Source organism: Sinohyriopsis cumingii, unplaced genomic scaffold (assembly GCF_028554795.1).
Source record: "Sinohyriopsis cumingii isolate HCF-2022 unplaced genomic scaffold, ASM2855479v2 utg000881l, whole genome shotgun sequence".
Taxonomy (NCBI): domain Eukaryota; kingdom Metazoa; phylum Mollusca; class Bivalvia; order Unionida; family Unionidae; genus Sinohyriopsis; species Sinohyriopsis cumingii.
In genome coordinates, this window is record NW_028315939.1 from 90480 (window position 1) to 109768 (window position 19289).

The 19289-nt window shown below is 36.0% G+C and overlaps 1 protein-coding gene across 1 annotated transcript in view; it reads left to right on the forward strand.

Moving 5' to 3' along the window:
- LOC149773120 (uncharacterized) overlaps positions 1-19289 on the forward strand; it is a 62527-nt gene that overhangs the window by 33763 nt on the left and 9475 nt on the right. Inside the window, exons 4-7 of the mRNA XM_089946785.1 lie at positions 8520-8600; positions 10887-11066; positions 14775-14881; positions 15762-15870. Coding sequence (XP_089802911.1) covers positions 8520-8600; positions 10887-11066; positions 14775-14881; positions 15762-15870 — 477 coding nt within the window. The remainder of the gene's footprint in view (positions 1-8519; positions 8601-10886; positions 11067-14774; positions 14882-15761; positions 15871-19289) is intronic.

A 19289-nucleotide genomic window follows, 5' to 3' on the forward strand; every position in this document is an offset into this window, starting at 1 on the left:
GCATAATTCATATTTGAATATGACCTAATTCTAAATTTCATTATGTCAACCATCTATAAAAGCTTGCTGGGAGCTATTGATCGATTGGTATGTTGGTGGCCGGCACACACACGTTGATACCTGTTGTAGCATTGAATCGCAGCCTTAATCCAGTCTGATTTTCTAACCTTTGTTTTCTTTATGTTTTTGACGATCGATTTTAATAAAGAAGTAGTTCGAACGTATATCATGTTTAATTTTGTTAAAATTGATTAACAAATTGGCGTTCTCATCCAAGTATGAAAAGTATGCATATATTAAAGGAAACAATTGGCTAAATAATTTTGTTCCAAAAAGCACACACTCTACCTAAGTCTTGAACGTAAGAGGAGTGAATTGAGCATCTCCTTTATTAAATAGGTCATCGGTTACAAGGACCTGCCATCAGTTTTATCAAACTCTATACATGTTGTATAATGCTAAATATACAACCGGTTACACATATTTTTAATCAGAAACTAAAGTACGTATATATGTAAACGTTTTAGTGGCACATTGTCATAATCATGGCTATATTGTGACATGTACGGTAAGTTTCTGTACGTAAAAGAAATAACAGACATATAAATGCAACAAAAAAAAGGTTTAAATCCTTAACTATGAGGTCACATTTTTGATAACTCTTTATAAAAAGAAGCCAAAGACATTCACAGAAGGAGCATCAGCATGTGATGCATTCATTCCAGGATAAGAGTTGCTTCCACTGGCCGTGGCATGTGTGCCACGATGATGTTCAAGTTGCCAGGTCTTGGACGTTTGAAGATATTATGCATAAAACAATTTGAATGCTGTTTTTGTAAGCATTTAACGATAATGATGGATAGCCCAAGGGAAGATCTTTAAGAACTAGCGCCCAATGAGTAACTTGCAACTGGAACAATCATTGAATGTACTTATTCAACACAGCAAGAAAAGATACTGTATATAGTCTGACATTTAAAAACCATATACCGTGAGATTTATTGTCCAGATGAAAAGCGTTGTATTTTTACCCATGTGTTTCCAGACACAGCTACTTATAAGGTATTTCAAAACAGACTTGGAATCAGGTCATGCCGTGCTCATGCCCAGATTACAAACTAAGCTGACGATTTCAATGAGCCTCCAATCTCAGGTTAATGATGAGACATGCGTTTCGAAGAGTATTGTTGCTAATGAATTGTATTATTTCATGGACAAAGATTTCTGTATGTTCCTGGACCAAACATTTACTTCATGTTTTGTGAAATAAGAAATAGTTTATACCAAGATGATCGACCGTGTATTATTTATACTTGATGCAGTTTGAAAACGTAGCTTTTTTTCTGCGACGTTTGCACTGATTTCTTTCTGTGTAAGCGGCGTTATATTACAGCAGTTTCTCTGATGAGAAGACGTTTCCGAAGACTTCGTAAGCAATCATATAAACAAATGTTCCCATATACAGGAAAAACAGATAAACTTATTTAATAATATCTTCTACGAAATACATTTTAGAGACGCATTTATTATACATTTAAGTACTTCAGTTCAGATACGATTAAAAGCTTTTAAGCACTGTATATATGCTTGGAATTGTCTACAAGCACGACATGGTTGAGTTGCAGGTAGGATTGGACCCTGTCTTAGACACAAAGCACAAACATCAATATCTACTATTTTTTTGTTTCAATTGTATTGTTCGGAAGGCATTTATCTAGGTCAGAGGTGGGCAGAATAGGACCCGTGGCTTGTCCGGCCCGTTACCTGGTTTTATCCATTAATTTACATCATAGGGTGTAGATTTCGTACGCCCTGGAGGAAACTGTATCCATTTCATTTTTTGCCGTATATACTGCAAAGAAAAAATACCCTGATCTTCAGGTCATCGTCCATGTTGGTTGTTTAACTGATTACTCATAACAAACTGTATTATGCGATGGCAGACCCGGGTCTGTGCAATTTGCAGTTATACTCGACTTGTATGGGAGTACATTCGGTAACACGAACGTGGTAAACATTCTATTTACCAGACGTTTTTATGATAGTTTCCTTTACTGTAAAATTACGTATCGGTTCTATGTAATCAATAGTGGAAATAAGGCACAAGGGCAAATGGCATTTGCAATATTGGCAGAGCATAAAGCGTATGCTTGGTAACAACAATACTGTGACTGAAGTCTTCTAAGACAGGGTTCTTTACAGTTTTATAATGAAACAACAAACACATGCAATATGGGTAAAGAAACGTACTTTCCGAGTTGAGCATTTGGCTGTTATAATAATAACATACCTCTTCATCGGCAGTGTGTACCCGACTTAAAAAATGAAAAGCATTGCGGATAAAAAAATATACAGAACTTAAGTCCTTTCATCAGTTGGTTTATAATATTTATGTAATTGTTGCTAGGATTTCTCACTGTCCGTTTGGACGTGTTTCAAACCAAAGGGGAGTTTATTTACTAACACGTTCGTTATATTTGCTTGGGCAAGTCTGTCTTTGAAGACAACTGGATTGATTAACAATAGCAAGACTTTGTGCGTTCTTCTGAATTCATGTACGAAAGTCTTAAACCCGCTTGCCCATTTTATGTTGTTTAATTTTATTTTATTTGTTGAGAAATAATAAAACAAGTTATTGCTAATACTGGATGCAGACGACAGATTATACATTCTATTTATGTGTAGTCCAAGGATCTCACGCCTCCACTGAAAATGGATTTTCCAGGAAACGGGAAAGGATAGCAAGCAGACAGGTTGTCTACAATGAAAATTTCATTTGGTTTGAAACACAACCAAGAATATAGTGTTAGGTACCCCCCCCCCCCCCGGCGACAGTCAGCTTAGAAATTGTAAAGTAATGGATGAAATAGCAAAGCACTGTATGTTTCGTTTTTAAAAATCAGTGGTGGTTGGGTGGGGTGGGAGGGTAGGGGGTACACACTGCAAGGGTGGAGGTAAACGAATACTATCAAATACTATAGAACCTTTGTTGACTCAAATTCGCTCTACAGTAAAAATTGTGTAACCGCCATTTCAGTGTCGGTTTTTAATGTGTATTTTAACCCTGTAAATTGAACTTGTGAAATCTAGGAACTTTAAACAATTTTTTAAAAACAGCAAAACAAAAACAAAACACTCATTGTAGAGATAGCAGTTCCTTGCGTGTTAATATGGGTCTGAATTTGTCTTACATTACTTCTTTTAAGAGCAGAATAGATAAATGGGGCACAACTATAAAAAAAATATTCTCTCAGCGCCCTGTATCATGTTTTTTTATTACCCGAAATATTGTGCATCAGCAGAAGAATTCAGTCACCTCGGCATTTTTTTTATTATTATTTCGAGAATTGATTTCCTTTCATTAAGGACTCCCTTCAAGCTGAGTGTCATGAATGCCACACATTTCAAATTGAAGAGCCACTTGGGAATACATAACATCTGCATTCAGCTTCGCAGAGGTTTAATTGCAATACTTGATGGCGCTTTGAATAATTAAACAAATTCATAGTTTTACCTTTTGCTTGTATTTCAAATTGTAATATAATAGTTTTATTATATTATTACTAAAGATAATCACACACTGTCTCTCACAACCATTATATTTCCCGTTATGGACCGTGTTTTGGTAAATGGAGAAGTTAATGTTTTACCTCTTTTTTTCATTTCAGTGATTGTACTTCAATACATATTTTATAGCGAAAAGTGGTATAAAATGATATCTATTTGAAAATTAATTCGTGTCATCGCGAAACGTTGTATTTTTCATGCATATTCTTAGTTTGGTGGCTCAGTGGTTAGCGTAACAGACTTGCGTCCGAATGGGTGCAAGTTCGAACCATGCCATCAGATCAGCCGCGGTCAGATTCCATGACGTGTCCTTGGGCAAGGCACTTGCTCCAACTGCCTTTGCAATAAATAACCTATTTTGTTGATGTGCCGTAAAGCAACAAACCAAATCAAACCTGTGTTGAAAACAAGACACAAGTTGAATCGTCGAGCGTATTTGTAAAAAAAAAAAATGCTCCAGTCCCCGTTTCCTCTGACCCTTGCCACCCCATTTTTGATATTTAGACACTGATGTTGGGGTATATTGTCAGAGTCCATTCCCTATCTAAAAGTTTGAAATCGACACCATTTGGTGTCGGCATAGGGTCGCTGCTTATTAGCCGACCTAGCACACTTGAACGACCTTTCATCGATATATACCTGCATGAAATCGATAGGAATATGATTTATTTCCTCAGAAATTTGCCAACATAGCATTTGTTAGATCTTTAATCCGCCGACAGACAAGACGAAAGTACATCGTTGCTGAAATTTGACCTAGATTGCATAATTCATATAATCTATTTTGTGCTGTACAGACATTGTTGTGTATTCCATTTCCTGATACTTCCATATATTTTCGAGACTGTCAATAAATTTTGGAACTCCCTGTCGATAGGAACTATACGTTGCTCATCAAGGCCGGATTAAAAGTGGTGCAAATGGAACGCTTACTCTGTTTTAAATTGTTCCTTGGTCTACTACCACCTCGATCTGGCCTTGTTGCTCATAAGACTAAAACACGTATCAGAACAAAACTTATTATTTCCTTTAAATAGTTTATTGAGATGGTGCGAACTCTATGTGCTACGTAGACTGAATGAGAGCATAAAGTTTGGCTTGATTCGGAATCCACGCGCACTGCGACTCTCAGCTGCGGTCTTGACAGAGCATGACCTAAATCAGATGGCCATGTAAGTCGACACGCGAAGGTTTCAGAACTTTTAGTACACTTACTACATTAAAACTGAAACAGTTGCCATTTAAGCTCTTTTATCTCGTGCTCTTTGTTAGCGCAAGATTCCAAAGTTTTAACATGCTATAAAAAAGTTTTTAAGCGAAAAAATACAAATAAATATGCTACAAGACGTAGTATATCAAAATATAAACTAATTAGCATACATTAATTTGTTTACAGTTTATTACATTCAGTGAAACAAGAAATAGCCAGAGACAATAATGTATAGGTAAATAGTTTTATGCTAGAAGAAACGCAAATCACAAGAAAAATAAGTGACATCCGTAAAATGATGTCCTACAAAACCAATAGACACACACACACACACACACACACACACACACACACACACACACTGTTTGAGCAAAATAGACTTCATCAATAAACCTAAACTAAGAGATGACCGCTAATATAGCTAGTGTCAGAGGAAGTTCTTGAAAATTGAGCTTGTGTCAAAGGAAGTTCATAAGAATAGCTAGGGTCAAAGGAAATTCATAAGAATATAGCTAGTGTCAAAGGAAGTTCATGAGAATTTAGCCAGTGTCAAAGGAAGTTCCTGAGAATATAGCCTGTATTAAATGAAGTTCCTACTTTGCCTACGGTTATTCTCCCTCATTAAGTGATAATTAGTACAGTAGTAACATAAAGTCTGTTAAACTTCATGTACCATCCTTACCTTTTACTTACTTAGTTTGACAGGAAGTGCCCAGATCCTTCTTTTTTTTTGAATGTGTATCTTTATTTTTTAGTGCCATACGTATTCTTCCTAGACGTCAACGTGTGTAGGAACTAATGTCCTAAACGATAAACCGTTAAACTGTCGCTGGATCTGGAAACTTTCTTTACAGGGTCGTGATCTTGTATTACCTTATACCAACATTACATAACATTATATATATATGGAAATGTGATACAGTACACCCTTATAACTATATATATATCTATCTCTCTCTCTCTCTCTCTCTCTCTCTCTCTCTCTCTCTATATATATATATATATATATATATATATATATATATATATATATATATATATATATATATATATATATATATATATATATAAGAGAACTGTGACACTGTACATACATATAACACTATATATAGAGAAGTAATATTGTACACCCTCAGAGTTGCGTACGTACGTGCGATACTGGACGAGCACATAATATACTTATGGAGATGTGTTACTGCATATCCTCTTAACACTATATATATATATATATATATATATATATATATATATATATATATATATATATATATATATATATATATATATTTATTTATTTATTTATTTATTTATTTATTCCATCATGATCTCTATATAGTGTTGGCTCTAAGCAAAATCAAAGAGAGGAGTCTGAAGGGAAAGCAACTATACAGTAAGCTTCTCACATAATGATTAAGCTTTCATGCTTAGGCAGAAATAAACTCCTGTAAAAGAAATAGCCGATAATTTTTTATTAATCACAAAATACCAATACCGATAAAGTTCGTTCTCAGAAGTAATGAAAGTACGTTGTTCATTTGCTCAGAACTGAAGTGAAGTATTATCTAGTTTTAATTGGAAGATCGTTTTGCTTACCGTTGAATAGAGCTGAACAAAACTAAAAAAAAAAAACCTTAATAAAACAGCATTTCGTGTACACTGTCTGACTAACTTAGAATCATTTCAAAGTTGAAAAGTTTAGACATAATTTCTACCTATGAAATGGCACATCATGGTTTGTATTCTGTTGTCAAGTTGTTTGATGCGAAATACTAATTTATAAGTTTGAGATTTCATATTTCTGTAACAAATTAAGTCTCGAACACATTATATTGTTTCTTTATTCATTGATGCACATCCCTTAGCAATTGGTAGAAAATCTGTTGTGCGATTAAAAATGGTGACCTTCAGCGAATTATGCTCGTATAAATGAATGTCAGCAACATCATTCATTGAATCTCGTGTAATTTGTTATGGCGTGACATGGCCAAATATTGGAAAATTTCTATAGCAACTTAATTGATCAGATGTCTTATGAAAAACAAATAATTTTTATATCTGGTAGGGATAAAGATGTCGCAAGTGATGCCTGTGGTAATAAAATCGTTAGATTGCAATATCTGAATTATTTGAGTTCTCTGGAAAGAATAGAAGAAAATTAATATGTAGGGAATAGGAGTAACGTTTAGCTTTCAAATGATATTTAAACTCGATCGTGTGGTTCTTGGATATCAGAGCATGTGCATGTTCCTTGTACCCAGGGTCGAATTATCCAATAGGCACGGTAAGCACTGTGCCTTGGGCATACCAAAACACCATATTATTGAAAAGTGTATACAGAACGTGTCAGTCGCGTCAATGCCAATCGTTTTGTTAAAGAAGTGCCCTGGGACTACAATTAACTTAATCCGGCCCTGATTGTACCTGACCGGTGATTGAGGTAAACCAGTAAAACTCTTATGCAAGCCTATAGTTATCAATCGATCCAAGAGGCACTGACCGTAAGAAATTAGATACAGTGTGGTGCCTAAATTTGTTTAGCCAATGGTGCCATAGACTTACTGGAAACGTCCAAGAACGCAAGCCGTAATTTGTTCATAATATCTGTAACTAGCTCTGAGATATGTATCCTAAGCTTAGTCTCACGATTTAATTTCGGGTCATAAGTGACTTTGAATATATAAGATAAGCAATGATCACGGAAATTCATTTTCGGAAACATTTTACACTTTAACTTGTTCTTTTTCCTGCTCAAATGAGAAATCCAACAGAAAGAGTACGCAATGATAATCACGTGATTCATTACGTTAATTTTTTTTCCCCAGAACTGACATAGCATATGATGGGTTGCCGTCTAAATTTAGCCACTTAATAATGAAAGAGAAGGCCAGGTAAAGAAAAGCTATTGTTTAGAGAATAAATTGTTGATTTTAGCAGAGGCAGGATTGGGGTTAGGCCGATCCTCGCAGCCATGATGACATTGACTGGCGGTTTAGGTGATGATGTCACAAATTCATTAAAATCTGCAATTATCTGCAGAACATTTCACTGCACACATCGGTATACATTTTATACACTTGCCGGTATTTCTCGCGGCTGTGGAGCTACCGTCGGCTGAAGGGTTCTTTTGGGGACGTGTGCATTACATTTCCGGAGCAAATCCTATGTGAGACGAATTGTAAATCCGCATTGAATAAAAAACACAACCCTCTGTCATGTGGCCATTTTTAATTTCGCGATTGAAATGGCTGTTTCCAAGTACCAGTAAGTGTCTAAATTGTACGCAGGTGTAGTCCAGACAGATTTGCATGCAGCAAAATTGCACATTAATGAATAGGTGATATCAGACCAACATATCGTCCATCAGTATTTACATAGATGGGGGGCGGGGCTTAATTTATCGGACTAGAGTGTGGGATATGTGGGTAAAGCAGTTCACTGAAATTTGCTCTCTGATAAAAGGGGTCAAATGAAAGAGATTTATCGGACTGATTCAGCACCAGATCTCACTTTGGCTACTTCATCAACAAGTAATAATAATAATGGATCACTGCACTTGATTCTCTTATCATCTCAAGAAGCGTTGACTCAGATTTACCATGTCACAATATCATACAGTTGTAGATCTACATATAGTCAGTAGACTGTATATCATTTATACCTCTGAGGTGCACATATCAACGTATAGAATCTTACAGGTCATCGCTACAATAAATCGCTTATTTGTTTTAATTTCTTTTTCCAGGCAATTGCTGGTACGAAGATTCCCTAGAAACCGTGTGTGGCCACATCAGCGGAGATGCGTTTCTTCATACCCTAGTCAAAGGTATAATATTTCTGTTTATTCGTTCATTCCTCAGTCCACGTGTCTGTGTGGATTCGTTCAGTGATCCATTTAAAAGTTTAATTACTCCCTCATTTTTAAGATTATCGAGACTCAATAACGTTGAATGACTGTACAATTTAAGGTCACACAATCTTTGCTGAAGTTGGCTCTATAACAGAGGTGGGCAAACTTTCCAGTGCAAGTGTCGCATACACAAAGTTACACCTTGTCGCGGGCCGCATAGTTCATTAAGTAAAATAATTACTATTTGAAACAGCAAAAACGAAAGGTTTTTCTAAATAACATCATAATTAATTTTCAGTTGTTAATATGTTGTTAATATTTGAAAACTTAAACTTCAAAAGAAGCACATGTATTTGATAAACAGAGTAACATAAACAGAGTCAGTGCGAATGATGACTTCTTCCTAGGCCGCATGAAAACCCTTGGCGTGCCGCATGAAAGCCCTTGGCGGGCTGCATCGGCCCGCGGGCCGTAGTTTGCCTACCCCTGCTCTATAACAATGTTTGTAGTATTTCAACGTTGCGCTGAAATGTATTAGTTGTAAGAGATATGTATCAATTATAGATATGTGTCAATTTTATTGTTTTGTTTAAAGTTAAATTGAAAAGGTACTGTCCATTCTCAAAACTAAAGATGCTCGTGGTTTTTGGGAAGGAGGAGGTAGGGAGGTGGTGCAAGGTTCTGTAAAAAATACATTCATTTTGAATGATACACTTTTTATCAGCTTCTTGCATAATATTTGCAAGTCTCACTTTACAATTATACACAAGGGAAATTTATCGCTGGTGGTGGTCTTAGTTTACATTGTATTTACAGATGCAATTGTGACAAGAATAAGTCGAGTTCGACATTTTCTTTCTCTAATGTGGTTTTTTCTTTAAAAAAGGGTTTTCTGGAAGAAGAAAAAAAAAAACGACGAACTCTTGTATCTTCAGCTATATCAGTATTTGGTCCTCTTCTTTATATACTATCCCACTTCAAACCTTGTATATTTCCAGTCCATCTAACAGTTGATGGTACATAGTGCGGAAGACAACTTTACACAACCGCGCACAGTGTATGACGAAATAAAAGGTAATGAGAGATATCTGTCGCCGAGGACAGTTAACAGAAACTTTTAACTATTGAATTTAACGACGCGATACTCGTCGATGACTCGACGCCAAACTATTTGCGTGAAATATAAACTCTCAGCAGCATCCGTAAATCATTCAGGAATGACTTACATGTACATTGATCCATAAGATTGCAGGGACAAACCTGTTGTTGTTGTTGTTGTTGTAGTGGGGTTTAGCGCCATTTTTCAGCAGCCGATAGGCAATACATGGCGGTCAGTATAAATGGTGCAGGAAGAACCGTGGAAAACCCCGGGAAGAACCACCGACCCACGAAAAGCTACTAGCAAGCTTTCTCACGTCCCCACATTAGCCGCAAACCTGTTGATAACGGAAAGATCAATCATTCTCAAAATAGATAGTTACACGCAGAAGCTTGCCCAAACTTGGATTCGATTTTGTTTTTAACGGAACGTGATAAATGGTGCCCATTTACGCATTTTCCTGCGCGTCAGTGACAACTGTTGTTTTTGCGACACATCTGATATTAAGCAGAAATCTTCAAAACTGATTCAGTTCTATGAACAAAGACAGACAACCTTCCTTCATTTCATTGTATTAGCGTTGCTAAAAGAGGAAATAATCTTGTACTGAAACTGATATGTAATATTTGACAAGAAATGAAATAGGAAGATACCAGTTCCATTAGCAGTTCCATATTATTAACTTCCATATTATTAACCGACTAATTCCGTTGTTTAGGTATATCGGTGACGTTGTCATGGTGATCATAAAGGCTAACAAGTTGATCATAGTGTTGAGGGAGTTGATGTAGATTATCGTGTGCAATATTATATACAAGAATAAGCGTAATTACCAGTATAGAATAAGAAGATTCCAAGCTTTCCTGAAATTACATTAAAAATTCAGATGTAAGCAAGGAATTATTATGTATCAAATTGTTTACTGTGGGATTTTTCAAATGTCTATTGCTCTGCCAATTTATTTATTGGAATAATTTTACGTGGGTTACGACATTTTTTAGCCATGTGATAAAAACAGTCATTGACAAGAAAATGTATGTCATGTATTATTGTCATAAACGTATGATAAAAAATTATAAATTTGTTAATAGGGACCGACGCAAACTTGTTCCCTTGTATGTTTGGTATTTGACATTAGAAAATATGTATGTTTTTTATTTCAGTGCCTAGCATTCCCGAGCCCTGTCCGTTTCATGGATCTTACACGTTTACATACACCAATTCAACCATTAGCAGCCAAAACTGTAATCATCCCGTCTCAGAAATCAGAGCATGCGCAGACGAGTCCAGATTCAAATTTATCTTTAAGCACTGTCCTGGAGTCCAGGGAACATACAATCAAGGTAGGTATGTCCAAATGTAAGATTACCAATATATGTGTTCCTATTCAATTATTATTTATTATTAATTTAAGAAATGAATATAGTGCAAGTCATTTTTATCATTACCTATGCGCCTTAAGCTTTATTCGACGGTTAAAATTATTATAAAATGTGCAAAGGTTTTTTTATATTTTACCTGTCCATTTCGGGGTCAAAAGATCAAAGTCACTCTGGCAGGAAGAATACAAATCGTTTACACCCAATACTTTTTACCTTGCATATATCTGAACCAAATATTTAGTGGATGGCTTGGTCTTGAAGTAAGGAAGAAATCTTATTGATTCTTTTGAGGTCAAAGGTCAAGGTCACTATGACTTAAAGATGAAAATGTTATTTTCACAATATCACTTGTTCTACACCAGTAAGAGTAAATTATACATCCGTTTATACTTATCAAAACTCCTAAATTTCGCAAATCAGTATATTTTCTTACATTATTAACCTGCATATGTCGCGCTGTTGAATCGTGCTGTGCAATATGTTGGGTTTGCCTAATGATCAGCTAGATACATACAAGTGATAGTTCCTGGAATTAAATACTTGCGATGTATTGCAGCATACTTTGATCATGAGGCCACGTGTGCTTATGACGTAGCTTTGCATCTGGGCCCGTCTTCGGTCATGGCCAATCATTGTTATATAAACTTCTTCCCAAAACTGGATCGGGCCAATTTCAATCAAACTCAGTTGAAACGTTCCCCTAAACACGTTCTACCAAAATTATGTTCTGAGTGGCTTTCATAGCACTGGCATAACTTCTATAGCAACCAAATTAGAAAACCGATTTAATAGAGTTACTCCAGATTGGTTGTACCAATCTTGATCAAGCTTGGTACGAATATTTTAGAACATATTCTCGGAGTGGTTCCCCTAGCAATGGAGGGGCTTCCTTAGCAACCTGGTGTTTAAGCTATTGTCTGCAAAACTGTCTTTTTATATCACGCTAAGTGTGATGGATACAGTCCTAGTATAAAGACATTTCACGTTCCTACAAGTGGCGTTAATACACTGTTTAGCCAACTTTAAGTTACTCATCGTGTAAACGGAGTTAAACGACATGTCAAATGTCATATATTTCTACCAAATACTAGTAGCTGGAAATTATCTAGACGTGGTTTTTTTTCCAATCCAAAGTGGCTGTTTGATCACTTCTACATTTGCGTTTTGGACCATTGCATACCTGGTTAGTGATAGTATGCCCATTTGGAAATCTTTGCAGATTTAAAAACCGTTAAGTATAGAAAACCATATCACTAATGTATTGTATGTGCATGGTTGGTATGTGTGCCTGCAAAAAATATTTATATCATACTTTTGTTAAACAATTTTAATTCATATTATTGTAATTTATATTGAATTATTCGGCTGAAAATCGGTCAGACATAAGTGAAGAATGATTGTGCAGTATGTTATTTATTCAACATAACATAATGTTTATTAGAAACAATTAATAAGGAATTGAGAGTTCACTGCATAGTTAATATATACTTTTCGGGATACCTATTTTTTATCAATGAGTTCGATGCTTTGCCTAATGGCAAATATCACCCGCATAGCTCACAGTTTAGCGCGCCCGACTCTTTTGGTGTGTCAAGGCATTGTATTTCAATTTCCCCAATGCGAAATAACCATGGAGGGATGTTGTGCGATAAAGACACAATATTATTTGTTATGTATTTTCTCTACATGATTTTATTCAATCTAATAATGCTATTTTGACTTCTTTTTGTCCAGGGTATACTTTTGAGTTCTTTGTTCAATTATATAAATAAATCCATGTTATATATAGGAATACATAATCCTTGGTATCTTTTGGTGAGAGACTATAACAGTTACATAGTAGCTGCATCAATCAATTTATGAAACATTAGAAATATAGCTAGATAAATGTCAAGATTATTTGTTCGTGCTTTAAATATCTAATTTTCTTGCAATGCTTCAGTTTTAATAAAAACTTTTCTTGTTTTGATTTGTTAAGAAAACAAAATATTGATTTTAAGTCAGTACAATGAAAAGGTGAGGTGCACGTGTCGCACGTTGTGTTTGATCGATACGTGCAATCCCTAATCGCAAAAAACATATGCTTTTAGTCAAGCTAAAATGTTGAATAACTTATTTTCAAAAACTTTTCCAAATGTCATCTTTACCATTAACGACAATTCGCTTTTGTTGCTTTGATGGATGAATAATACAGGCCATTTCATCTGTGAAAATATGCTCTACGAACGGATGTTCCATTTGAGCAAACGTATCATTCAAATTCTTTTTTCAAGCACATCCTGATTCCGGTCACGGATGCAGGTTAAGCATCTTGTTTTATCTGTATTCCAGTTCGATTCCGTTTCATCTCCTTAAGTTCTAATGCTCCACAGAACTTAGCGAAAGTGGAAGCTCTCGCGGTTCTTGAACACTTTATTAATTATTGGGTCGATGCGAGATTAATTTATAAAAGATATATGTAAAAGGTTTGAAGGAGTTCATATTCAGATGTTGATTTACAAATCATTTTATCAGTCTATAGCAGCTGTGATTTTATGTACCCATCTTACTTATTGATTTTTTAAAAAATTATATACCTATCAAAGTTTTGCTCAAGAAACAGACATAATTTTACACTGACTTCCTGGAAGTAGGAAAAAGAGACGCGTCTTTTGATTCAGTATCACCATATTCTCAAAAGTGGTTAGAACTACATTTTCCTGCTTACAACTAAACAAACTTGAACAGCTATGCTGTATCGTTAGTTGGCATCAAATAGGAAATGAGTAGCATTCTTTGTAGCAAATCTGTATCATCAAGTTCCAACAAGATGTTCGATCCTGCTGTAAATAATTGTCAAAAGAATTGTCTCAATAACTGTCAAAAGAATTGTCTCAATAACTGTCAAAAGAATTGTCTCAATAACTGTCAAAAGAATTGTCTCATTTCCACGGCATGTCCAAATAAGGGTTTCTCACAATCTCCCGCCATAAACAGTTCAACCGCTCTCAGCCTCGCTTGTATCATAAACTTTCAAGTCATTCAGCTGGTGAAATCTTCGTGATGCAGACTTTGACAGCTGCGTAATAACTGCAGAAAACATATATGAGTATAATGCCTTCCTCCATTCATGTAATTAACAGTGATCGTTGTGAAGATGAGTGACATTTTTATGTTTCACACGCTTCATTGAAATAACTGTTCTATTCATGCGCATATCAGCGTATCAAACAATAATTCGGTTTATGATTTAAGATGACGTTAATATTAAAAAGAGAGAAATGTTAAGGAATTCTTTGTTCAGTTACCTATGTATTAAATGACTTGAAAATTGATATACAATAATTCCATCACTATTGCTCGATCATGTATTGTTGCCAACATCAGAAAAATTCGGACCATGACTCAAAGTTCTGCGTCTCGTCATGATCCAAAAAAATTCTGTAGCTGAGAAATTATATATATATATATATATATATATATATATATATATATATATATATATATATATATATAGAGAGAGAGAGAGAGAGAGAGAGAGAGAGAGAGAGAGAGAGAGAGAGAGAGAGAGAAAGAGTTTGGTAGGTTTGTACTTGACTGACAACTTACATATATGATTTTATAGAAAATGAGAATCCATTGGTAGCCGCATTTTATTGTTATGTTGCACGACTCTCAACTTTCTTCTAGTTCTGGATTTCAAGTGTGTGGCGACATGGGAAAGCGGGGAAAAGTTTCTTTATGGCGTGTTTACGGAACCGTGGATGACACAGGACGAATACCGCTACCGATGCTTTGTAAGTTCTGTAGTGTATGTAAGTTCATCAGTTTACTTGACCAGAAACATTGACTTAGAGTAGCATTACCGGTATGTCGGGATCAGCCAAGTCCGTACCACATTTACATTCCAACATTCTGATAGTGGCACTGGTCTTTATTTAGCACAAGCCACATCTCTATTCAGAGATGAAAAAAAAATCCTAGTTTGACCTCGAGCAAATGAAAAACATACAAAAACAGGAAAAAGAAATTCTACAATATGTTCTTGTTTCTGAGCCAGGCTCTAATAATCGACAAAATAGAAATGCGGATGATTACCGATTTAGATTACCACCAGTCAGTTCATTCAATAATAGTTTTGCCAATGCTAGACATAATGCTTTACTTTTAAACAGTGGGGCCCATATTGGCCGATTGGTCTGAGGCGCTCGCCTTTACAGATCGCTCAAACACTTCACATTTTGTCTGCGTGAGTCAGAGTCTCGGCTCGGCCAAAGTAGGTACGTGAGAAAGCTTGCCATTAGTTCCGGTGGATTCTTGATTCTTCCAAGAGTCTTTGCGGCTTCTTCGTCCACCAAATATATTGGCCGCCCGTAGAACATGTAATGGGATGAAAAATGGCGTTAAACTCCCCATAATCATACTTCCACATATACTAGGCACAAAATACTGACACAGATAAGTAAACAATATTTAATTTTGTTTCACAATTTATCTTCTTGTCTTCTTGATCATAATGTTTTCTAAATTTCTTGTAAGGTCCTTTGCAAGATAATTAGTAGTTTTGATATGTTATGAAATATCACCAGTAATTAATTGCTTGATTGGTTCTTGGATAACAGTATCAGTCATTATTTGCACTACAGTACAAGTCAGGTACACATATTGTACTTTCAGATGCACAGCTTTTATGGCAGGAATGGGGAGATGTCCATGTCGGCAGACGCGACTTGTCAGGGGTTGCAGAGCACCACCCTCGGAGCTGTTTCTATGTCCCTTACAAGAGGTATTTTAGTCCAATGTCAAGATTGAGTCTAAATACTCGTTACTGATTCGCTTTCATATATGTATGTGTGTGTGTGTGTATATATATATATATATATATATATATATATATATATATATATATATATATATATATATATATATATATATATATAAGAAGTGAAAATGACGTTTCAGTTTGTCAGGTTATGATATCATGCTCGTTATACTTGATTCCTTACTATATCAACTCTAGCTGTGAACAGTATCTACCTTAGAGCGTCCGCCTCGGATGCGGGAGGTTGCGGGTTTGAATTCCCGGCCGAGTCATAGCAAAGATTTATAAAAAAAAAAAATGTTACCAACAGCTGCCTCGCTTGGCGCTCAGCATTCAAGAGGTCAGTGTTAGGACTGGTTTGCCTGGTGTCAGGATAATGTGAATGGGTGGGACATCATGCTACATCTCTGCGGCATGATGCCCCAGTGCTATACATCGCTATAAACCGCCATACTGCAGGCATCGTAGCGATATAACTGAAAAATTGTTAAAGATACATTAAAATCCAAATCACACACACATACATACAAACACACACACTACCTTTTCAGTATCATAAAGTGTAATCACCCATTGGTTATGATACATACAGAAACGTGTCCTCCAACATGTTGTTAAAAGGAGCGTTTCATTATTCCACAGGAGGATAGGAATTTGGGAATGTGTACTCTTGAGAAAAAAATAAATTATTTGATTGTGGACGAAGGGTTTGTACTCAGGCATTATTTTGAAAATGCTGTCCTTTTTGTTTGGAATGCACACAACCGCGAATATCGTAGATTCAGATCTTCTACCTCATAGTCTTCACGTGTATCAAAGTCTACTCTGTTCACAGTTAAATCTGCAGATAAATTAATAGCTTTTTTTTTAACAAACTAGAGATGCATCAGTTTGAAATAGCCCAAGACTAGTAATCAGTTTGAAATAGCCCAAGACTAGTAATCAGTTTGAAATAGCCCACGACTAGTAATCAGTTTCAAATAGCCCACGATTAGTAATCAGTTTCAAATAGCCCACGACTAGTAATCAGTTTCAAATAGCCCACGACTAGTAATCAGTTTCAAATAGCCCACGATTAGTAATCAGTTTCAAATAGCCCACGATTAGTAATCAGAACCAGATCATTGGTATTCAGGGTGTGCGTCTCAGGTGAAAATGTCTGGGATTAGTCCTTAAAAGCCTAATTTTGGGGGTTGTCTTCTTCACCTATTGTGAATTAGCAATAACCGGTATCCGTCTGGAATGTACTGATTAGTGTTTAATGGCAGATTAACACAATAATTGTTGTATCATGACGAGGAAAGTGGAGTAATATTGTCTTGCCCAGACACCCTCGGCATTGGCTCACGCAACATAGACTGGTAGGATTCAAACCCGTTAGTCAGGTTGCGGGTGTGTCACGTTAACTACTCAGCCACCACTGGCTCTTGTTCATCCAGAAAAATGTTTTACACATTTCCACAACCTTATTAATCTACAACTTTATTTTGTCGATTAAAGACATTGCAACAAGACACAGTATAATCATCATTTTAGAAAAAGCTTTTACCGTAAAAGTGATGGACGGTAGTATTGTTCCAGGAAATACATAAACAGAGGGCTTTAAACTTTGCATAATGACGTAATTCTATCGCAACTAAAATCTATTTGATAATAGACTGTATTTTAATGTGTTTGATTGATCAAAACCAAGCAACATGATCTTTTGTTTGCCAGTAATTGTCAGCCAGCATGATAAAGGCTCTGCTGGAATTTATTAAACAGCATATCGCAAATATAATACAGATGGGCTGTAAACAGCTTTCAGTTCACACGAGGGGTGTCACATAAAAACAACATAAAACTAACATAGATCATCTCCTGAACGGCCTAGAATGCACGAATATAGCGTAACAACTATCCTAGTATTAACATAAAACCACGGTGTTGTCCTGTTACATTGAAATGCCTGAAATCACTTCAGAATGGTTCCAATCATGTTGTTTATTACCGTATTTTTTCGGATATGTTTCAAGTGAATACGGTGAAAACATAGCCGAATACTGTTAAAACCTGTCTTGTTATAGTTCATGTGGAACTATTGATTGCTCCTTCAGCTTATTTGGAAGTAGAATTATGACGAGTTTTGGAAAATCTGAAAATGATGGGGGAAACTGTTAAAGTGATATTTAAGTTTAAATATCAATGACAAAAAATTTCCCCCCCCACTCCGGCCATGTACGATTTCAGTAGTTTCCTGTGATTCCGTGACTTGAGTCTCTATGACGCCACATTGCAAATCACTTTTGTTCTACCGTTGTCGAGTATCAAGTTTGTATAGATTGTTTTCTGATCACGTTATGGGAAGGAATTGGACCTCGAAGATGACCATGGCAGCATTGGCTGGTTTGACTTAGGTACGTACGTGAGTGTCTTGATCAGGCCATTTTGTAATGATGGCACGCCGTTCAATTTGACAAGACTACAGGCGAAGACGACGTCACAGGAAGTGACTGTTTGTGATCTCGTATATGCAGATGACTGTTCCCTGAATGCAAAATCTAAGTCTGACAGGCAACTCAGTATTGACCATTTCTCTTCAGCTTGTGAAATTTCGGTCTCACGATTAGCATCAAGAAGACAGATGTGATGCACCAACCTGTACCAAGAAAGCCTTACATAGAGCCTAAACTCGCAGTAAAAAGCCAAACCCTCGTTTCCATGTTCAGATTTCCGCTGTTAATTGCCGTGCTTCAATTTTCTGTTACAATATTCCACTCAATGTTAGATGGCTTTGTGTGCTATGAATGACACCTAAACACAGATGTAAATGTATATACAAGAGTTTTGAAATTATTTGGGACAGTCCAGATAAATAACTGACGTAATGACGATTAATTCTTTATTTAGTATTCGACTAATATTGCTGAGCTAAAGGTTTGCACTTATTTTTGTGATTCATTTAAACAATGTAGCAAACCAAAACGCACATGTTCCTCTTGTGACGTCATAAGCTCGCGCGTGCATATCGGACTGTTTTCAAAAAGTCATTTAGCTGTTTCCACTGAGATCAGATTTTGGTATTAACTAACAGCTGCATCTCCTAATCCAGTGAATGAATGTGCGTCAAATCGTGTGCGCATGAAATCCCTAACGAAGTAAGATCTCCGATTGTAGGGTATAAGTATTCAGGACTGCCTTTAAATTTAAGTTTACATATATGGTTTTCTCCTGCTTCTTCAACTTTCGTATCTCTTAGCGCGTCATTTTTCGCATGCCTATGGGAGACAAGGTCAAAATGTGGGGCTTAATCCACATCCTGTGCTCGTGATTGTTAAGTTTTAACACATTAACCCCTGGAGGTTTTTGTCGTTTTCGCCTGAAATTCGAGTAGGAAACACATT